General features: G+C 52.6%; 1 protein-coding gene across 4 annotated transcripts in view; it reads right to left on the bottom strand.

Annotated features, from left to right (window-relative positions):
- Positions 1 to 4,922: 4,922 nt before the first annotated feature.
- NUP214 (nucleoporin 214) overlaps positions 4,923 to 15,038 on the bottom strand; it is an 88,160-nt gene continuing 78,044 nt past the window's right edge. For all 4 annotated transcript variants that reach the window (XM_015594231.2, XM_015594233.2, XM_006918065.3 and 1 more), the window contains exons 32-36: positions 12,819 to 12,971; positions 8,608 to 8,779; positions 6,507 to 6,646; positions 5,679 to 5,703; positions 4,923 to 5,185 (exon numbers count right to left, since the gene is read on the bottom strand). In XM_015594231.2, coding sequence (XP_015449717.1) covers positions 5,152 to 5,185; positions 5,679 to 5,703; positions 6,507 to 6,646; positions 8,608 to 8,779; positions 12,819 to 12,971 — 524 coding nt within the window. In that variant the 3' untranslated portion in view covers positions 4,923 to 5,151. The remainder of the gene's footprint in view (positions 5,186 to 5,678; positions 5,704 to 6,506; positions 6,647 to 8,607; positions 8,780 to 12,818; positions 12,972 to 15,038) is intronic.

Raw genomic sequence — 15,038 nt, 5'->3', positions numbered from 1 at the left:
CGGATTCCCAGGTGGAAGGCCCAGCCTAGGCGTGGCTGTGAAAACCAGCCTCGGGAGAGTTAGGGAGCAACGCCTCTTCTGCACCCTCACAGTCCGAGTCTGGGTGCCAAGGGGAGCCCGGGCAGGAACAGGGCTGGAGGGACGCTGTGAAAGGTGAGCCCCACTTGCCACTTGCTGCAACTGTGCCGCTGTGCCTCCAGCCTGCCACCCCGCCCCCTCCCGTACTGTGACTCTTACTGTGCAGCTGGCGATCTCAGGCTAAAAACAATGTGGAGAATCTCCGGCCAGGGTTCTATTTATAAGCAGAGGGGGGCCGAACAATGGGGCAACTGCCGCCTCAGTGGGCCTCTGGCCTGACCTCCTGTGGCATTCTGGAAAACCTCAAAGCCAGACCCCCGAAGAGACAGCTGAGGAAGGAGGGGATCAGAGCCGGAGGGCGTGCAGCCGGCTGCTTCCTCCAGGTCCTGATCACCTGCATCGGGAAGTGGCTAGCACGTCCGCACCTGTGTATTGTGCGTGACAGCATAGGATAGACACAGCCTCTGCCCCGCTCCACGGGGCTGTGGTTGACACAGACGATGACTGTGTACAAGGCTGGAGCCAGCAGAATGGGGGCAGATAACTACACATTGTGCAGAACATTTGCTGTGGTTCATGTCCAAGGTCAGCTCATTTACCAGGGTAGACAGGACAGGTGCATGATAAGCGGCTCAGCAGTGTCCCTGGCCCAAGAAGCCAAGTATTTCTTCTAAAATGACTATCTTGGGGAATGGTGGCTGGTCCAGGGTATGACACAGGACAGGGTGGGAAACACATCCCGGGTCCCTTCTGGCTCCACCGCTACCTGGCTTGAGACTCGGCAAACAGCTGACTCTCGGCCTCACGTTCTCATCTGGAAGACGTGGGTTATGGTAACTAGCTTGTAAGTTAAACGTGAAAACGTCCATAAGCACTCAGCACGGACAGTACCGGGCACAGAGTGGGCGTTCGATGGATTATCACTGCTACTATAATCGAATACAGTTGACCTTGAATAGCAGGGGTTAGGGGCATGGACCACTGGCTTGTAACTAAAGTCAGCCCTCCAAATCCATGATTCCTGAGGACCGAGGGTACAGCTGACCCTTACACAGGTTTGACGGTGTGGTCGTGGACGCGTGGTGTTCAGGGCCGATTCTTCAAGGGAGGGATGGGCGTTCTAAACAGCCTGCAGGAAGTGAGCTGTGCTTTTGTCCAGCGACGCCAAAGGTGAAGCAGTTCCCAGGATGAGTTCCAAGGAGTCTGGCTTCAGCAGAAAGGTTCCAAGGTCAAACAGATCTGGAAATGGCAGCTTATTTCACTTTATTGATTTACAAAGCAAATATAAATATTGAAGGCTCAAGAGTCCTTCAATAAAAAGAGCTATTAGATTTGTTCTGTCCACAGGAAGCAGCTGAACACAGCAGGAGTCTGCAGGCTAAACGACTTCGAAGTCCAACTGCTTCCGAGTGATGGAGGAACAGACAGATCGGGGGAACGAGAGTAGGAGGAAGACACCCCACCCCTGCTTCCCACCCGGGGGGTGACGCCTAGAAAGGATGAGGAGTGTGAGAACCAGCCAACGCTTAGCAGCACCGGTCAGGCGTTCCTTGAGAAACTGGGTGGGAATTCACGAGTTGATGAAAAAGACAAGCCTGAGAGCCACGCTGAGGACGCAGGGACATTGCTCCTTCTCCTACAGTACTTTGTCACAAAGGACGACTCGGTGACCAGGAAGCGGGAGTGAGCCGCATCGAGAGGAAGGATGAGGTCGAGGAAGGTTCAGTCACCGGGAAAGACTTCACAGAGGTGGCGTGCAGAAGCTGGATGGGAAGGAGGCGACAGCCCACCTGTGCTTTCTTCTTCTTTGAGCAGGTGCCCAGAGAGCAACTGACATTTACACTCGGTGTCTGTCGTTCCCAATTTCACAAAGATCACTAACCCTGGGTTAGTGGCAAAATAAACATGTCCACGGGAGTTAGGCTCTCTTTCAGATGTTGGTTGGGGGGATTGTTTATAGTTATTGCGGTTAAAGGGTTTCTCAGAATGTAGCCCACGGACCACCTGCACTGGAATCACCTGCGAAGCTTATCCAACGCAGATCTGAGGCCCGGCCCAGCCAGCTGTGCTGACTCCGACACTCATGACTGAGCGCTCCTGCGTGAGAGCTCCATTAAGTGAGGGCCGACCCACGGTGGTCCTGCGTTTGATATAGGGGCCCACAGCCACGTGGAAGATGCCCCCCGAAGACTGTTTACCCCGGATGTAGGGCAAGGCCCAGTAAGGTGAGAACAGTTACCGTTCAGTGAGAACCTTTGTGCCAGGTGCTCCACGTGCATCTCCTCATTTAAACCTCACAACCGCCCTGCGAGATCGGCATTCAAATCTCTTTCCTGACTGAGGGAAAAGCCCTCCCGTCAGAGGCCAAGTGCCTGCCAGAGGCCAAGTGCCTGCTTCCGGTCCCCTCCCAGAGCCGGAGGGCTGGGGTCGGTGGCCTGCACGGTCCACGCCCTTCCCGGAGTGCCTGACCTAGAAACTTCTCTGGAGGCTGCCAGAGGGTGGGACGGCACCAAAGCGTGTCAGCATGCAAGGGGACTTGTACACATGCCCATTTTGTCATGTGGGCTCTTCCAGTCCCCGAGAAGCTCGATTCACAGTCTCTATCACCGTGCTGCCATCTGAAGCACTACTATGTAACCACAACATTTACATGTGGAAAAGCCAACCAAAACAGCCCTCATTTACCGCCTGCCCCCTTTTCCTTCCTGCCCTTCCTGAGTTCCACAAGCAGAGACAAATGGAGCCAACTGTGACGGCCTCCCTGGCGCTGTGGCCACCTCCACGGACGTGGGGTGGGGCAGCCTCCCGGCCTAGGAGCAGCTGCGGTCCCTCCCTTTCACTGGACACGATCCACACTCTCACCCGGCTCCCCGCCTGCCCTACCCCGAGAGGCTCACACCCGGCGACCCCTCCCTGGGCGGGCTGCAGCCACCGTGCATCCCCCGCCCGGCATCCTGGGCACCTGGGTTTCAGGGGACGCATGCTGGCTGCACTCCGAGATGACCCCCGTCACCCATCCGGGTAATCGACCCCAAAGAAGCTCAGCGGGGCTCACACGCCAGCAGCGTGTTCCCCAGTGCCGCCTCCCAGCAGTGAGTGGTGGGGGTGTTATCTGGCTGAGCACAGCTGATATGGCCTTATGTAGAGATGTCACATGCCACCTCAATGGAGGATTAACATAGAATTTGAGGTCAAGGGTTTAGGCTGAAACAGTTTCTATTTATAGAGAAAGAGCCTCTGGGAGAAACAGACGGGCAGGAGACGGGCTTGGTCTGGGTGCTGGTTGACAGGATGACATGCTAAGGCAGAAGTCACCTAGTCACACTGCTCTCTTTAAAGCGAGGCCCTCTGCCATGAGCTCTCTCCGTTGAAATTCGAGTTCCCTCGTCTCAAGATGGCCCCTGTGTACAACTAAGGAGCTCACGTGTGGGAGGAATGAGCCCTGTGCCCGTGTGGACGTCCTGGGGACTGTCCCCTACTCCATGGCTGAGGGGCTTTGTGTGAGAACAGGTGGAGACAGGCTCTTCAATTCTGCACGGATCAAAAAGGCACACACATTAGACTAGTGGAGTCCCGGCTCTTCCAAAGAGGCAGACACTCCAATGAACGGGAGCACGGGCAGACCCCACTGTTCTCTCACGAAACGCACGGAGAGCGGAGCAAGTCGTCCAGACACCTGGGGATCCAGTTCTGGTTTGGGGTTCCCAGAATCCGACGGTGCTGCGCCATGGGACGCACCTTCTGACGAGCGGAGGAAACCACGGAGCTCAGTGCGCGAGGGCGCCCAGGCCCAACCCCAGCCCTGCCGCAGCATAACCCCAGGACCGTGGCCTGGGGAGGCCCTGACGAGGGCGACCCTTCTCAACTAGCCAACAGAACCAGCAAGGCCATAATGGCTACAAGGTGACAAATTAAATGACATGGAAAGATTTTATTAAACCATTTCAAAACACAACTTCCCACTATGTAAAACTCTAAAAAAATTCTGTCCAACCCTCCCTACTAATGCCCCACTGTCACGTTCTGGACCAGAAAGATAACACATTCTTGCACCTACTTTGGACGTGAGGCAGCCCGTTTGTCAGCAACTGTGATATCGCAGGCCTAAGAGACAAAGTACGCCCAGCCCGAGATAGCAGCGCCTTGCCGGCCGGCGCTGCAGACCTGAAGTCTGCTCCCCGGGCCACGCTGGCAAACACTGCGCTATCGGGCAGAGCCACGTCTGCGTGACTCCTGGTCTACCCAAGGGCTGCCTGCATGGTTACCAAGGTCACCCCCGGAAATAACAGCTGTCTTCTCCATCAACTGCCTACCTCCCCTGCAGCGGGGAAGAAATCAGCTGTGGAAGACAGTGCCTGAGAGCCGACTCAGAAGGCAGACTGGTGGCCCTGTTCTAAGGACAGCATACCTGTCATCAGCACTCACCGGCCCGTGTGCCAAGCGTGCCTCCCAGCAACCTGCACCCCCCAGGTGCCACCACCTCTTCTGAAAGTCCACTGAGGCCCACGTCAAGGAGTTTCTTCCCCTCCACTCGGTCAAAAAGTGGCACCTGGAGGGTCCCGATACCCAATAGCAAAAGGGACACGACAAGGAGACACTAGGTTACGGCCTCAAAAAGGTGACTGGCCAGTACTCGACCTCCTCCCTCCGTGGACAGAACCAGGTCTGAGAAGGCCGGGGAGAAGCTCCTGCCCACTGCGCTCGTCCGTCGCTACCCCACGCTGGTCCTTGGGGTACATCTTTGAGGACACACGCTACCGGCCACTGTATAGGCTTCTCAGAGCCCTAGAAACGAGGGAACCTCTCTCTTCGGCTGGGACCCGAAAAAACCCATATACATTTTGTATGGAAACAAACCAAACAGTTTAATGGTGGGCGAGGCGCAGCGGGGGAGGGGGTATGACAACCGACATGAAGTATAAAACAAAAAGCATCTCTAGAGTTCTGTCTCTGATGTTTCTTTCTGGGGGTGGGTTTCAATGAAAATGTCCACTTTAAAGAACTGCTTCAGTGTTTCTCAGAGGAGCTGAGAATGCAGTTGGCCACGGGAACTGAAAGAACACCGACACCCGCTCAGCTTCTCCAGCCGCCGAAGCCCTGGACGGACCTGCAAGGAAGCGCCGGGAGAGGCGGGTCACTCCCGCTGACCGAGGGAAGGCTTCCGCTGTTCAGAGTTAAGACTCTGAATTTTTACTGTCATGCAATTCTACACAGAAGCATAGCGGGAGGATCAAAACACACGACTGGCTAGGCTTACGGGCCTGGAACCCGCGGTCAGCATGAAGCTGCTGAGACGCTAACAGGGAGATGAGGAAAAGCCTCTCTCGGGTCCCGCCTCGCAGCCTCTGCCCGCCGGGAGGCTCCCCCTCCCCCTCACGCCTGGCTGTGGAGAAGGCCTGTCCTGGCCCCTCCTGCCATGTTCCTGCTGGGATCGGCAGGCCCACGGAACCCAAAACCCGCCACTGAACCCCTAGGCTTCCAGGACAAGCTTTTAAAACAGGAAAAACATACAACAGAGCAAAAATTAGTAGCCGAATATTGTCACAGACCACACACTCTTCCATCCTGATTTAATGACAAAACTGGAGACAGATACTTACGAGTTAGAGGTTCCAAAGTTGAATCCTGGAAAAGATGAAAAGGGTGACGTTAAAACGCATACGCCTGAAAGACAACGGCGGCCTCCAGGCCCAGTCCTTCCCTGCGTCCCCTGCCTCCTGCAGGCCAGGCGGGAGGGTGACCATCCTTCGTTACCTCAGGGTTCTTCCCTCCTCCCGCTGCCAGGTGCGGGCAGAGGGGGTCTGGCACAGCCCCTTCGACTTAGCTACACCATGCCACGCAGATCTATTTCGTTAGGAAAACATATTTTTGCTACTTTCCCATCCATTCACTGCCTCTTCTTGAGGCCACAGAAGCAGGACCCTTGGGTCCTAGGCCTGGCTCTGCGGCTCACCGTTTGGCCCTTTGGGCAAACTGACCCCTTGCAGCTTCTCTATCTCCACTGTAAAACAGTAATGATGCCTGACTCCTGGGCCTCCCAAGTGTGTTGCAAACATAAAAACAGAAACCCCCACTGCACTGTCTGAAGGAGCAGAGTGTTAAACAATCGAAAGACACTGTAAAATCTCTACATCTTAGTTTTTGAGTCTGACGGCTTGGATTTTTAAACCAAGGCCTAGTAAGATGATTATTATTTTCGGTTCTCAAATCTGGAGAGAAAATCAAGTCAGTTATTTCTTTATTTGGCAAGAAATGGCACAATGTTACAAGTCTAATTAAAACCTACAAAGAACATTTTGTCTTTCAAGCCTTTTCGGCTTTGAAAATACTGAACCGAATAGCCAGGAAAACGGCAGTCACTCCTTTGGCCGGGGGAAGGTGTTTACGGAGGAGAAGATGGCGAGAGCGAGGCCCGTCTCGCTGCCTACCTCCTGTGCCCGATCCAAAGCCGGAGAATCCCCCGCTCTGGGTCCCGAAAGCGGAAGTCTGCTGGGACAGCGAGCCGAACGTCGGCGCGTTCTGACTGGCGAGGGTGCCGAACGACGTGGTGTTGCTGCTGCTCCCAAACCTTCCGGAGAGAAACGGGACCGGTGAGCGTGGCCCCGAGCGCCTCAGCGCAGCCGCCTCCGTCTAAGGACGCACGACCTTCACGAATGAGAGGTCGCGCTTGGTTTAACCAGTGGCCTCTTGGAAAGAACAGGCCAGAGCCCAGAGCGAAGCTTCACCTCTGCTCTGGAAAGGAAAGTAGCCAGCAGTAGCGGGGCACTATGGAACCCAACTTGTCCGGGGTGCTAGTTTTTTGTCCACTGTCCGGAAATTCCGGGTCCCTTGGAAACTAAGCAACGCTACGTTTTTTGTTCTCTCTGTCCCCAATAATTCTCCTGTTCCGTCGTTTTAGCATTTCTCATTTATTGACAACCCCCTGCCTCGTTCACTTATCTTCAGCCCCTCTCTGCATCTTGACCCTACCGACTCCTGTTTAGGCTGAGGCGAGGTCCTCCCCACACAGACCAGCGCGGGTCTGTCCTCACTGTCCTTTCCCTGAGGGGCCGTGACGGGCCTGCTCTCTTCCTACTGCCGCCTCGGGCCCCTCGCAAACACCAGTGGCATGTCTGCGGGATTGGGGACCAGGGACCTGAACAAAAGGGATGGTGACGGGCCCTTTGGAGAGTTCCTACCAGAGCTGGTCCTCGTTAGCTGTGTTCCACAAAATGGACCTAACCAGCCAGTCGGGACCCCTGTGGGAGAGCTGCTCCCGGGAGGAACGTGGTCCTTTGCTACTAGTGAAGAAAACAGCTGGTTTCAAATAAAACCTCGAGTCCCGGTCAAGCGAACACGTTCCAGCGACTCCGCAGCGCTCGGTGCTGGGTGCTCACTGCGGGGGTCGGGGCCATCGAAACCCGCCAAGAACGCTGGTGTAAATCGGCCCCATGCCCCTTTAAAAGCTCTGCTTAACGTTAATTCTTGGGGTTTCCTGGGGGAAACTGAAAAGGCCCATCAGTTTCTAATAAAAATCTACGAAGCGGTACAGCCACTCGCTCGCTTTCCTTGAATCTTGCCAATGTTTCTGCACCAGGCTGTCTCACGGCGGGGAAAGGGCGTGAATGAGAACGGAAGTTTATTTTCCAGACAAAGATGGTATCGCCTCAAGAATCATCCTAAGCACCCTGACGATTCTCTAAAATGTAGCACCCCCCGACCCCAAATCTTTAGATTTACATGTCCCGAGCCAGCGCCGAGGGCAAGAGATCTGCCTCGGACACTAACATCTCCTGTGACCAGGGCACTCCGCAGTCATGGCCACGTGTCCTTTATTGGAACTTTGTGGTGTGGTGAAAGCTATTTACTTCTCGGGGTTTTGGCAACCAAACTGAATTTGTGGGGCCCATAAAAGCAAATGACTATTAGGGCATTTTCAAGTGAGGACAAGCACAAGGCCGTAAGCTTCAAACGCCGAGACCACCGAGACCCTTAAACACGAAGGGGGCTCAGTTAGCGCCTAGTACGGAATCCAGGCGAGGGGACTGTGACCGAACGCCCACTCTGGGGGGTCTGGAGCGCAGCAGGGGACACCGGGAGTTGTTTGCTCAAGGACAGTGGTCTCATTCACAACAATCCCAAGCGGAAAGAAGCTGGTGAGAACTCGTCACTCAGAATTTCCTAACAGAAGTTACACACAAGGGCCAACGCTGGCTACAAAGTAGCCGCGGCAGAACGATTTTTTTCCCTTTAGCCAATCATTTGGTGCTGCCAAGAAAACAGGGGTCTGCCAACGTATGAGGGGACAGCAACACAGCTGGTGTCCACTCGTGCACTTGACAGTCTGGCTTGGAAGAAACGAGCCTTCTCCAGGGAGAACAGGAATCCTGGAGCGACTTGTTGTTGATTTTGATAAAGAAGCCTTTGGCTCATAGTCAAGAGCAGGGAGACCGCAAAAGCTTCTTTCCACACCGGGACCGGCAGTGCTGGCCCCAGGGCTTCTGGCTGCCCGGAGCCGGGCCGGCCAAGGTCCCCTCCCCGGGGGCTTACCCGAATCCTCCTGCGCTGGCGGCCGCAGTACCCTCTCCGAACACTTTGCCTCCCGTCGAGCCCAGAGGGCTTGTAAAGGCTGGGGCTGAACCGAATGCTGGCACCCCTCCAAACCCAGGGGATCCCCCAAAAGTAGGAGGGCTGCCAAACACTGGAGCAGCACCGAAGCCACCTGAGCAAAACAGAGGCAAACAAACAGGAAGAAAGGAGACAGAAAGAAAAAACAATGAGCAGCAGAAACCAAATCAAAAGAGGAGGGAAAAAGGGAAAATATGTTAGAAATCCAAATACGAAGAACTCTAACGAAAGGCAACACCCGTTCTTGGCAAATAATAGTTAACAGCGAACCATCAACCACCTCCCTCCGTTTCTAGCAGAGGTCTGGGGGCCACCCAGGAGAGCTCCTTGGACTTCTAGACTCCGGCAGGCCCCGTGTCTGTCTGTGACACCCCAGTCCCTCCAGCAGGCCCCGTGTCTGTCTGTGGGACCCCAGTCCCTCCCAGAGGTAAGCTGGACTTGTGGGCTCCGAGTCTTAGCAGGTCGGATGGCCACCACGAACCAGCTTGGTGCAGGTCCCTTCTCAGCCCCTCTGCACTGCTGAGACCCCTTGTTGTAAAATCACTCTCAGAAACTCCAATCCCTGTGCGGCCACCAAAGACGGCGGGTTTCATTACTCATCGCCTAGGCGGCGAGGCACCGAGCTTCCGGAAGCCCACGTACCATCGAGGCCGTGAGCCCTGCGCAGGGAGCACCGCGAACTGGGTTACAGCGAGGGAGCCGCGGGGTGCGGGCGCTCGGCCAGGTGCTTTTCATTTATTTAAAGCTAATGGCTCTCACATCTCTCACCAAGTCTTTCATTCTCTCTTTGTTCAGAGGAATGAGAAACAAAAAAAACCCCCAAAACGTGTTCTCTCTGCAGTCAGGAACTACTCCTCAATAAAAAAGCACACCGAATTTCTTCTCCGGAGGAAGGCTGGTGCATAGCTGTGATAAAACCGTCACCAGCGGTGAGCAGAGCACCAGAGCCTGAGTCCCCTCTGCAGGTGCCTGGGCCTGCTGTGTACATGGACACGGCCCGGCGGGGTGGCCACCACGGGGAGGCAGCCTCCTCCGACTGGCTGGGATGCTCGGCAGGCGGGAGGTCGGGCCATCCTCCCTGATTGTCCCTTCTGCTCCTGAGGGGGGGTCCCTGACCTGAGACCTTGTTCAGGTCACCCTAGGCTATCAGGGGGGACCCTCAGTGAGTATCTGCTGAACGGAACAGAACAAAGTAGTACAGAAATGTGCTGGCCTAGGCGCAGGTCGATGAGCCTGAGGGGGCGGGGCGTCCTTCTTCCCCTTTTCGAAATGAATCCCATGCAGAGGGATCAGTCAAGCCTTCTCATTAGAAGAACAAACCCACCAAAGCTGCTGCCACCCGGACCGGGAAAGAGCTGTGAGCTGAATTCTCTCGTTAGCTGTTATTTTGTGATTCAATCATGTGCTTATTTACCATTACTAATAGCTGCACGACTGAGAAGATGTTTTTTTTTTTTTTTTTTTTGCTAAGGTTCATGTTTGGGTTAATGTCCTGTATTTTAAAACCTTGAGTGAAATTCCAAGCCATGATAATGGAGACAGTTGGGTTACAAATATAACAGACTGGAAAAAAAAAAAGTGCTAAAAAAGCCTTGCAGCTGAATTATTTAAGACCGATCACAGATCTAGTTACACTTTCTTCCTAGACACACAGGGCTTTCTCTAGTGCCTTGTACTCCATATTATTCAGACTTCTCAGTGGAAGGTGAGTGGAAAACGAGAAGCCACAATGACACAGGAAGTGAACTGGACAGGGGAAGGGAGATTAAAACTAGACACGCGCAAACACGGGCACACGCAACGTCCCCAGACGACAAACCTGGGCCGTGGCTAAGGGAAACGGAGGAGAATGCTCGTTCTGGTCTTATTTTTGGAGACGGGCGACTCACTCCTGATACGAGGAGCGGTTCGATTTTATTAGGTGCAAATTTTCATGATTTTCTTCTCCAGGATAAACCGAAATTTACTAATAATCAACGATAATAAGAACTCTGATTTACTGAAGGCTCTTTGCAGGCCAGGTGTACTGCCAGGGGCTGTACGGGGGACGATTTGCTCTGACCCTGCCAACACCTGGGGTCCCTACGTCACAGGGAGGAAACGGAGGCCTGGAGAATGTGCCATCACTTGTCTGAGTTTAGCGGGCTGGTAAAAGGGACTGGAATAAGGTCTGAGGGACTCCAAAGACCACCTATCACGTAAACGTCATGTCACCCTTTTTCCTCCACTGGCACTAAATCCAGCAAGCCCAGCGACAGGACAGTGAGGAAAAGTCAATGGACTGGGGACAGCACGAGGTCGTTTTCAGTCTGTCTCTCCTCAAATACTCTCCGGCAGTATTCTTTTCTTGGGCGGGGACACTTGGAATTTTTCAAAGACCCTTCCAAACAATCCATCTAAAGCCCCTCTTAAAGCAAAAAGCGATATTCCTGATGCTGCAGGCCTTTGAGCTGCCTTGGCAGGAAGGTGAATTTTATTTAAAGCTTAGGCCTTCCCTTACACTTTGAGGCACCACTTTCTACAGAAGGAGCTCTATGAGACCTGAAACAACTCTGCAGCAGAGCGGAGCTTCCGGAAGCACAGGGAGAGCAGGCTTCCCCCCAATTCTCGCTTTCCCCTTTTCGGTTATAGGTTCATTCATCTTATGTATGTGCCCCATAGCTTTCTAGATTAGAGCCCTCAATCTAGGTGGTTTCACGGGGCAAATCATCAAACAGGAAAACTATTCTCAAAGGTGAGAGGATACATTTTCTCTAAGGCTGAAAAAGTAAAAGCATCAGATTCTCAAGTCGATTGGAATCTGATCCCAGGATAAGAACATATAAGAAAAACACACGAGTCAAAGAAAATATTATCAGGTTCCTTAAAAAAAACAGATTACGTCTTGATGGTCAATGAACTAAAATTCTTTAGTCAAATAATATTTGCCTTGTTAGCTAGGAATGAGAGCTCTTTCGTTTTTAAATCATTCACTGCAGGGAAGGCTGGGGACAAAATAAAGCTGTAACGCCCATTTCCAGTCCATTTTAATTCTAGAAAAAGAGTACCACAAACTGGCCACCAAACACTAACTCGCCCGAGTCGTGGGTCTGAGGGAAGGAACGCAGTGCATCTGGAGGCCACAGCCATCTGGGCTTACAAGGTGGGGCTCCACACACTACCTGGAGCAGCCCTCGGCCAGAGCCGCCAAAGCGCCTGGGCCACAGAGGACCCTTCCTCTGGCATTCGCAGAATTTCAGTCTCCCACACATCTGAGGGAGAAGTGTCCCGCCTGCTCGCCATGAAGACTTAGCTTTAGAGAACAGCTTTCCCAGCAAATATCCTCCCCCTTGGCCCGACTTTAAAAAAAATCCTTTCACACAATTTTCCATGCGACAGGGGCAGGATGGCAGACCCTCTGCAGATCTCAGAGACAGAAATAGGGTAGAGAGACAGGTGACAGAAATGAAATATGTTTTCTGTGTCCGAACACATATTGTTCTTTAAAAGTCTTACTTATAAATGTAACACGTGATTGTAAAAAGTCACGCGACATAAAAATGTATGTTTTCAAAGAAGTGTTCGTAATGTTCTTACTCTTGATTACGTGGGTATATGCCGACTGTAAAAATTAACTGAGCTGTATTTTTATATGGGAATATTTGGATATTGAATATGTACATGTGCATCTAATATATTTAAGTGTATTATACGCAATTAAAAGCAAAAAAAAAAAAAAAAAAAATTCATGTGGAAAAGAAGTCAAAATAGTGACAAAAGAAATTTTTTTGCCCATGACAGGTAACGGGCACCCATGTAAATGTGTGACTAGGGATGTTTTCTTGTTTATGTTTCAGTTATCACTCTCTTATCGGTTCCCTTACTTTGGGTGCTCTGCACTTGTTAAATATTTAACTTTTTCTCCCGTAAGAAGGCTCCAAGTTCTCTTAAGGGTGACGGTATATGCATTCTGTGGTTTTTAACATCTCAGGAGACCAAACTAGTGTTATGAACACAGTAGACGCTCAATAAATATGAAAAAAAAATGGGGGGTCACTTTATCCGTATTCCCTTGAGACCACCCTAGTGAGACCGCCTCCCAGACACCTGCGCGTGCGTGAATGAAATCACGTGGCCCACGAGCGCGCGAGTACCTGCTTTGTTTGGGGTGGCGAACCCGAATCCCTGGGACGCCACGCTGCCTCCTCCGGAGCTGAACGTGCCAGCGGGCTTCTGCTCTCCGAACGACGAGCTGGCGAAGCCGCCGAACGTCTTGGCCCCGCTGTTTCCGAACAGGTTAGAGGTATCTGGAGATGAAAGACATGTGTGAGGAATGTTAGGGGGAGAACAGTGTCCTTATTTACTTCTTGGAAGAGAAGGAAGAAACCTCAGCTGGGTGTTTTGGGAGCAGGGAGTGACAAGGGAGTCTAAGATTCAAGGGCACTGAGCTGAAGAGACACGGACACTGTCTCTGATTTGCGTGTGCCTTGATGACCGGTTTTTAATCATTGTGGTTGGTACCCAGGCTCAGGATTTTCCCGGCACGATGCTACAGGCGCACGACAAACAAGCAGCAGTAGCTCCAACGAGGCACCTCTGCAGAAACGCATCTGCTCCCATGGGCATCAGGCCTATCCGCCACCGAGAGGCCAACACGGCGGCTTCACAGCGGACTGTTTGCTTCTGAACAATAAGGCTTGTTTTCGTCAATTGCCTCGCATGAAGTACAACTTCAAATTTTGTCAAACTAGAGAAAATAAAGATAGAGCAAATCCAAGCCAAGCATCGTGGCTTCCAGCGCTCTGCTTTCACGGCCACGTCGGGCGAGCTCGCTGTCGCCTGGTCTGCTCAGAGAATGGCAGGTGCAACGAGAGAAAGCACGCTGCTCCCCCCGCCATCCGATGGGTCCGCGGCTGTTCTGAGAACGCGGAAGAGGCCGGCGAGGCTTCCGGTCTGATTCCTCTTTCTAAAAGCCCCTGACCTTTTGGATGCTTACCTAGCGGGTCACTCCTTGGAATACGCACTGAATCCACTCCGAGAATTAAAGGAAAAAAGGAAACTAACCACTAAAAAACGAGACGGGTGAGAAGTATTTGCTTCCCAGCCATGTATGGATGGGTATTTTATTAAAATGAGTTTGTACTCACATGAAGGCAGGGAGAAGCTATCCTGAAATGGGGTCGATGGCCAAAGACAGAGGCTCTATGTAAACAGGAGGCTGAAATGACGGGCTCTGGGTGGGTAGTGGGAGCTGGCTCTGTGCCACCAAGCAAGAAGTATAAACATCTGCACAGTCAAATGTCTGCACAGTCTTCCCCCGGGGCTCCCCGTGAAGGTGATGGCAGGGAGAGCAGTAGACGGAGTACCTCTCAAAGCCGAGTGTTTGAAGAGGGGGTCCCCACTATCCTGTCAATCCCAAAGTCTCTCTCTCTGCTGCCAGTCCCACCCCAGTGAGACAGGCCACTCTGCTAATGCTTCCAGCTACAGCTCTTGATCTGCAATCCAGGTGAGCAGCCTCATCCCGGGGACGTGACCACCTCGAACTTCTAGGCACCAATAACACAGAGCCTCAGACAAGACACCGCATGGTCGCCTGCCCTGTGAGACTGTGGCTGACAGGCGGAGCCCAGCCATGAGCACGTCGGACACTGGCAGCGGGAGTGGTTACCAAGCGCCTTTTCCTTGCCCCATTTAGGGTGCTGCGCCTTGGGGGAGGCCTCTTCGACAGTCGGATCTTTCCCTTAACGAGCTGGCTGAAGGCCACACCTGACAGTGCATTTGTCACTGCAGATGAAAACAGGCTCCTCGGTCATTCCTCTAACTTGGAATTTCAAGAACAGAGGGTCGCAATTTTCTGACTGCGTCAGTGCTCACAGTGCAAAATTTCAAACGGCAAACAAATTCGAGTGCAAGATTAGGGGCCAGATTTCCCCTTGGAATCTCTTGTCTTTTAAGCTGTTCATAGAATATTATGGTGGAACCAGCATGAGTCTTGCAGTCAGACCTGGCTTAGAATACCTCATAAGTATGATGCCTCGGTCCCGGTTGCCTTGCACGTGACACGGGGACAGCCGCTGTGACCATGCTAAGCTGCCGTGAAGATTAAATGCGATAATATACGTAGGGCGCCTAGTCGGGCACATGGTAGGTCCTCAGGAAATGTAACTGTCCCTCTGTTTCTTTAACTCTTCCCCCTGCCATATCCCAATCACGTTCAGAATAACAAAACACAGAGTAGGTCAGCTGCAGAAAATCAAATCCCTTTCATTTTGCGAAGATCATGACAATTCAACCATTCAAGTTGTAATAGCTGTCATTTGCAATCTCAAAAGGAGCCCAGGATATTAAAATGCTTTAGGATTTATTTAAGCTGC

The sequence above is a fragment of the Pteropus alecto genome, unplaced genomic scaffold (genome assembly GCF_000325575.1).
Source record: "Pteropus alecto unplaced genomic scaffold, ASM32557v1 scaffold67, whole genome shotgun sequence".
NCBI classification, from domain to species: Eukaryota; Metazoa; Chordata; class Mammalia; order Chiroptera; family Pteropodidae; genus Pteropus; species Pteropus alecto.
Note: the sequence above shows the minus strand (reverse complement) of the source record. Positions and strands in the feature narration are given on the sequence as shown.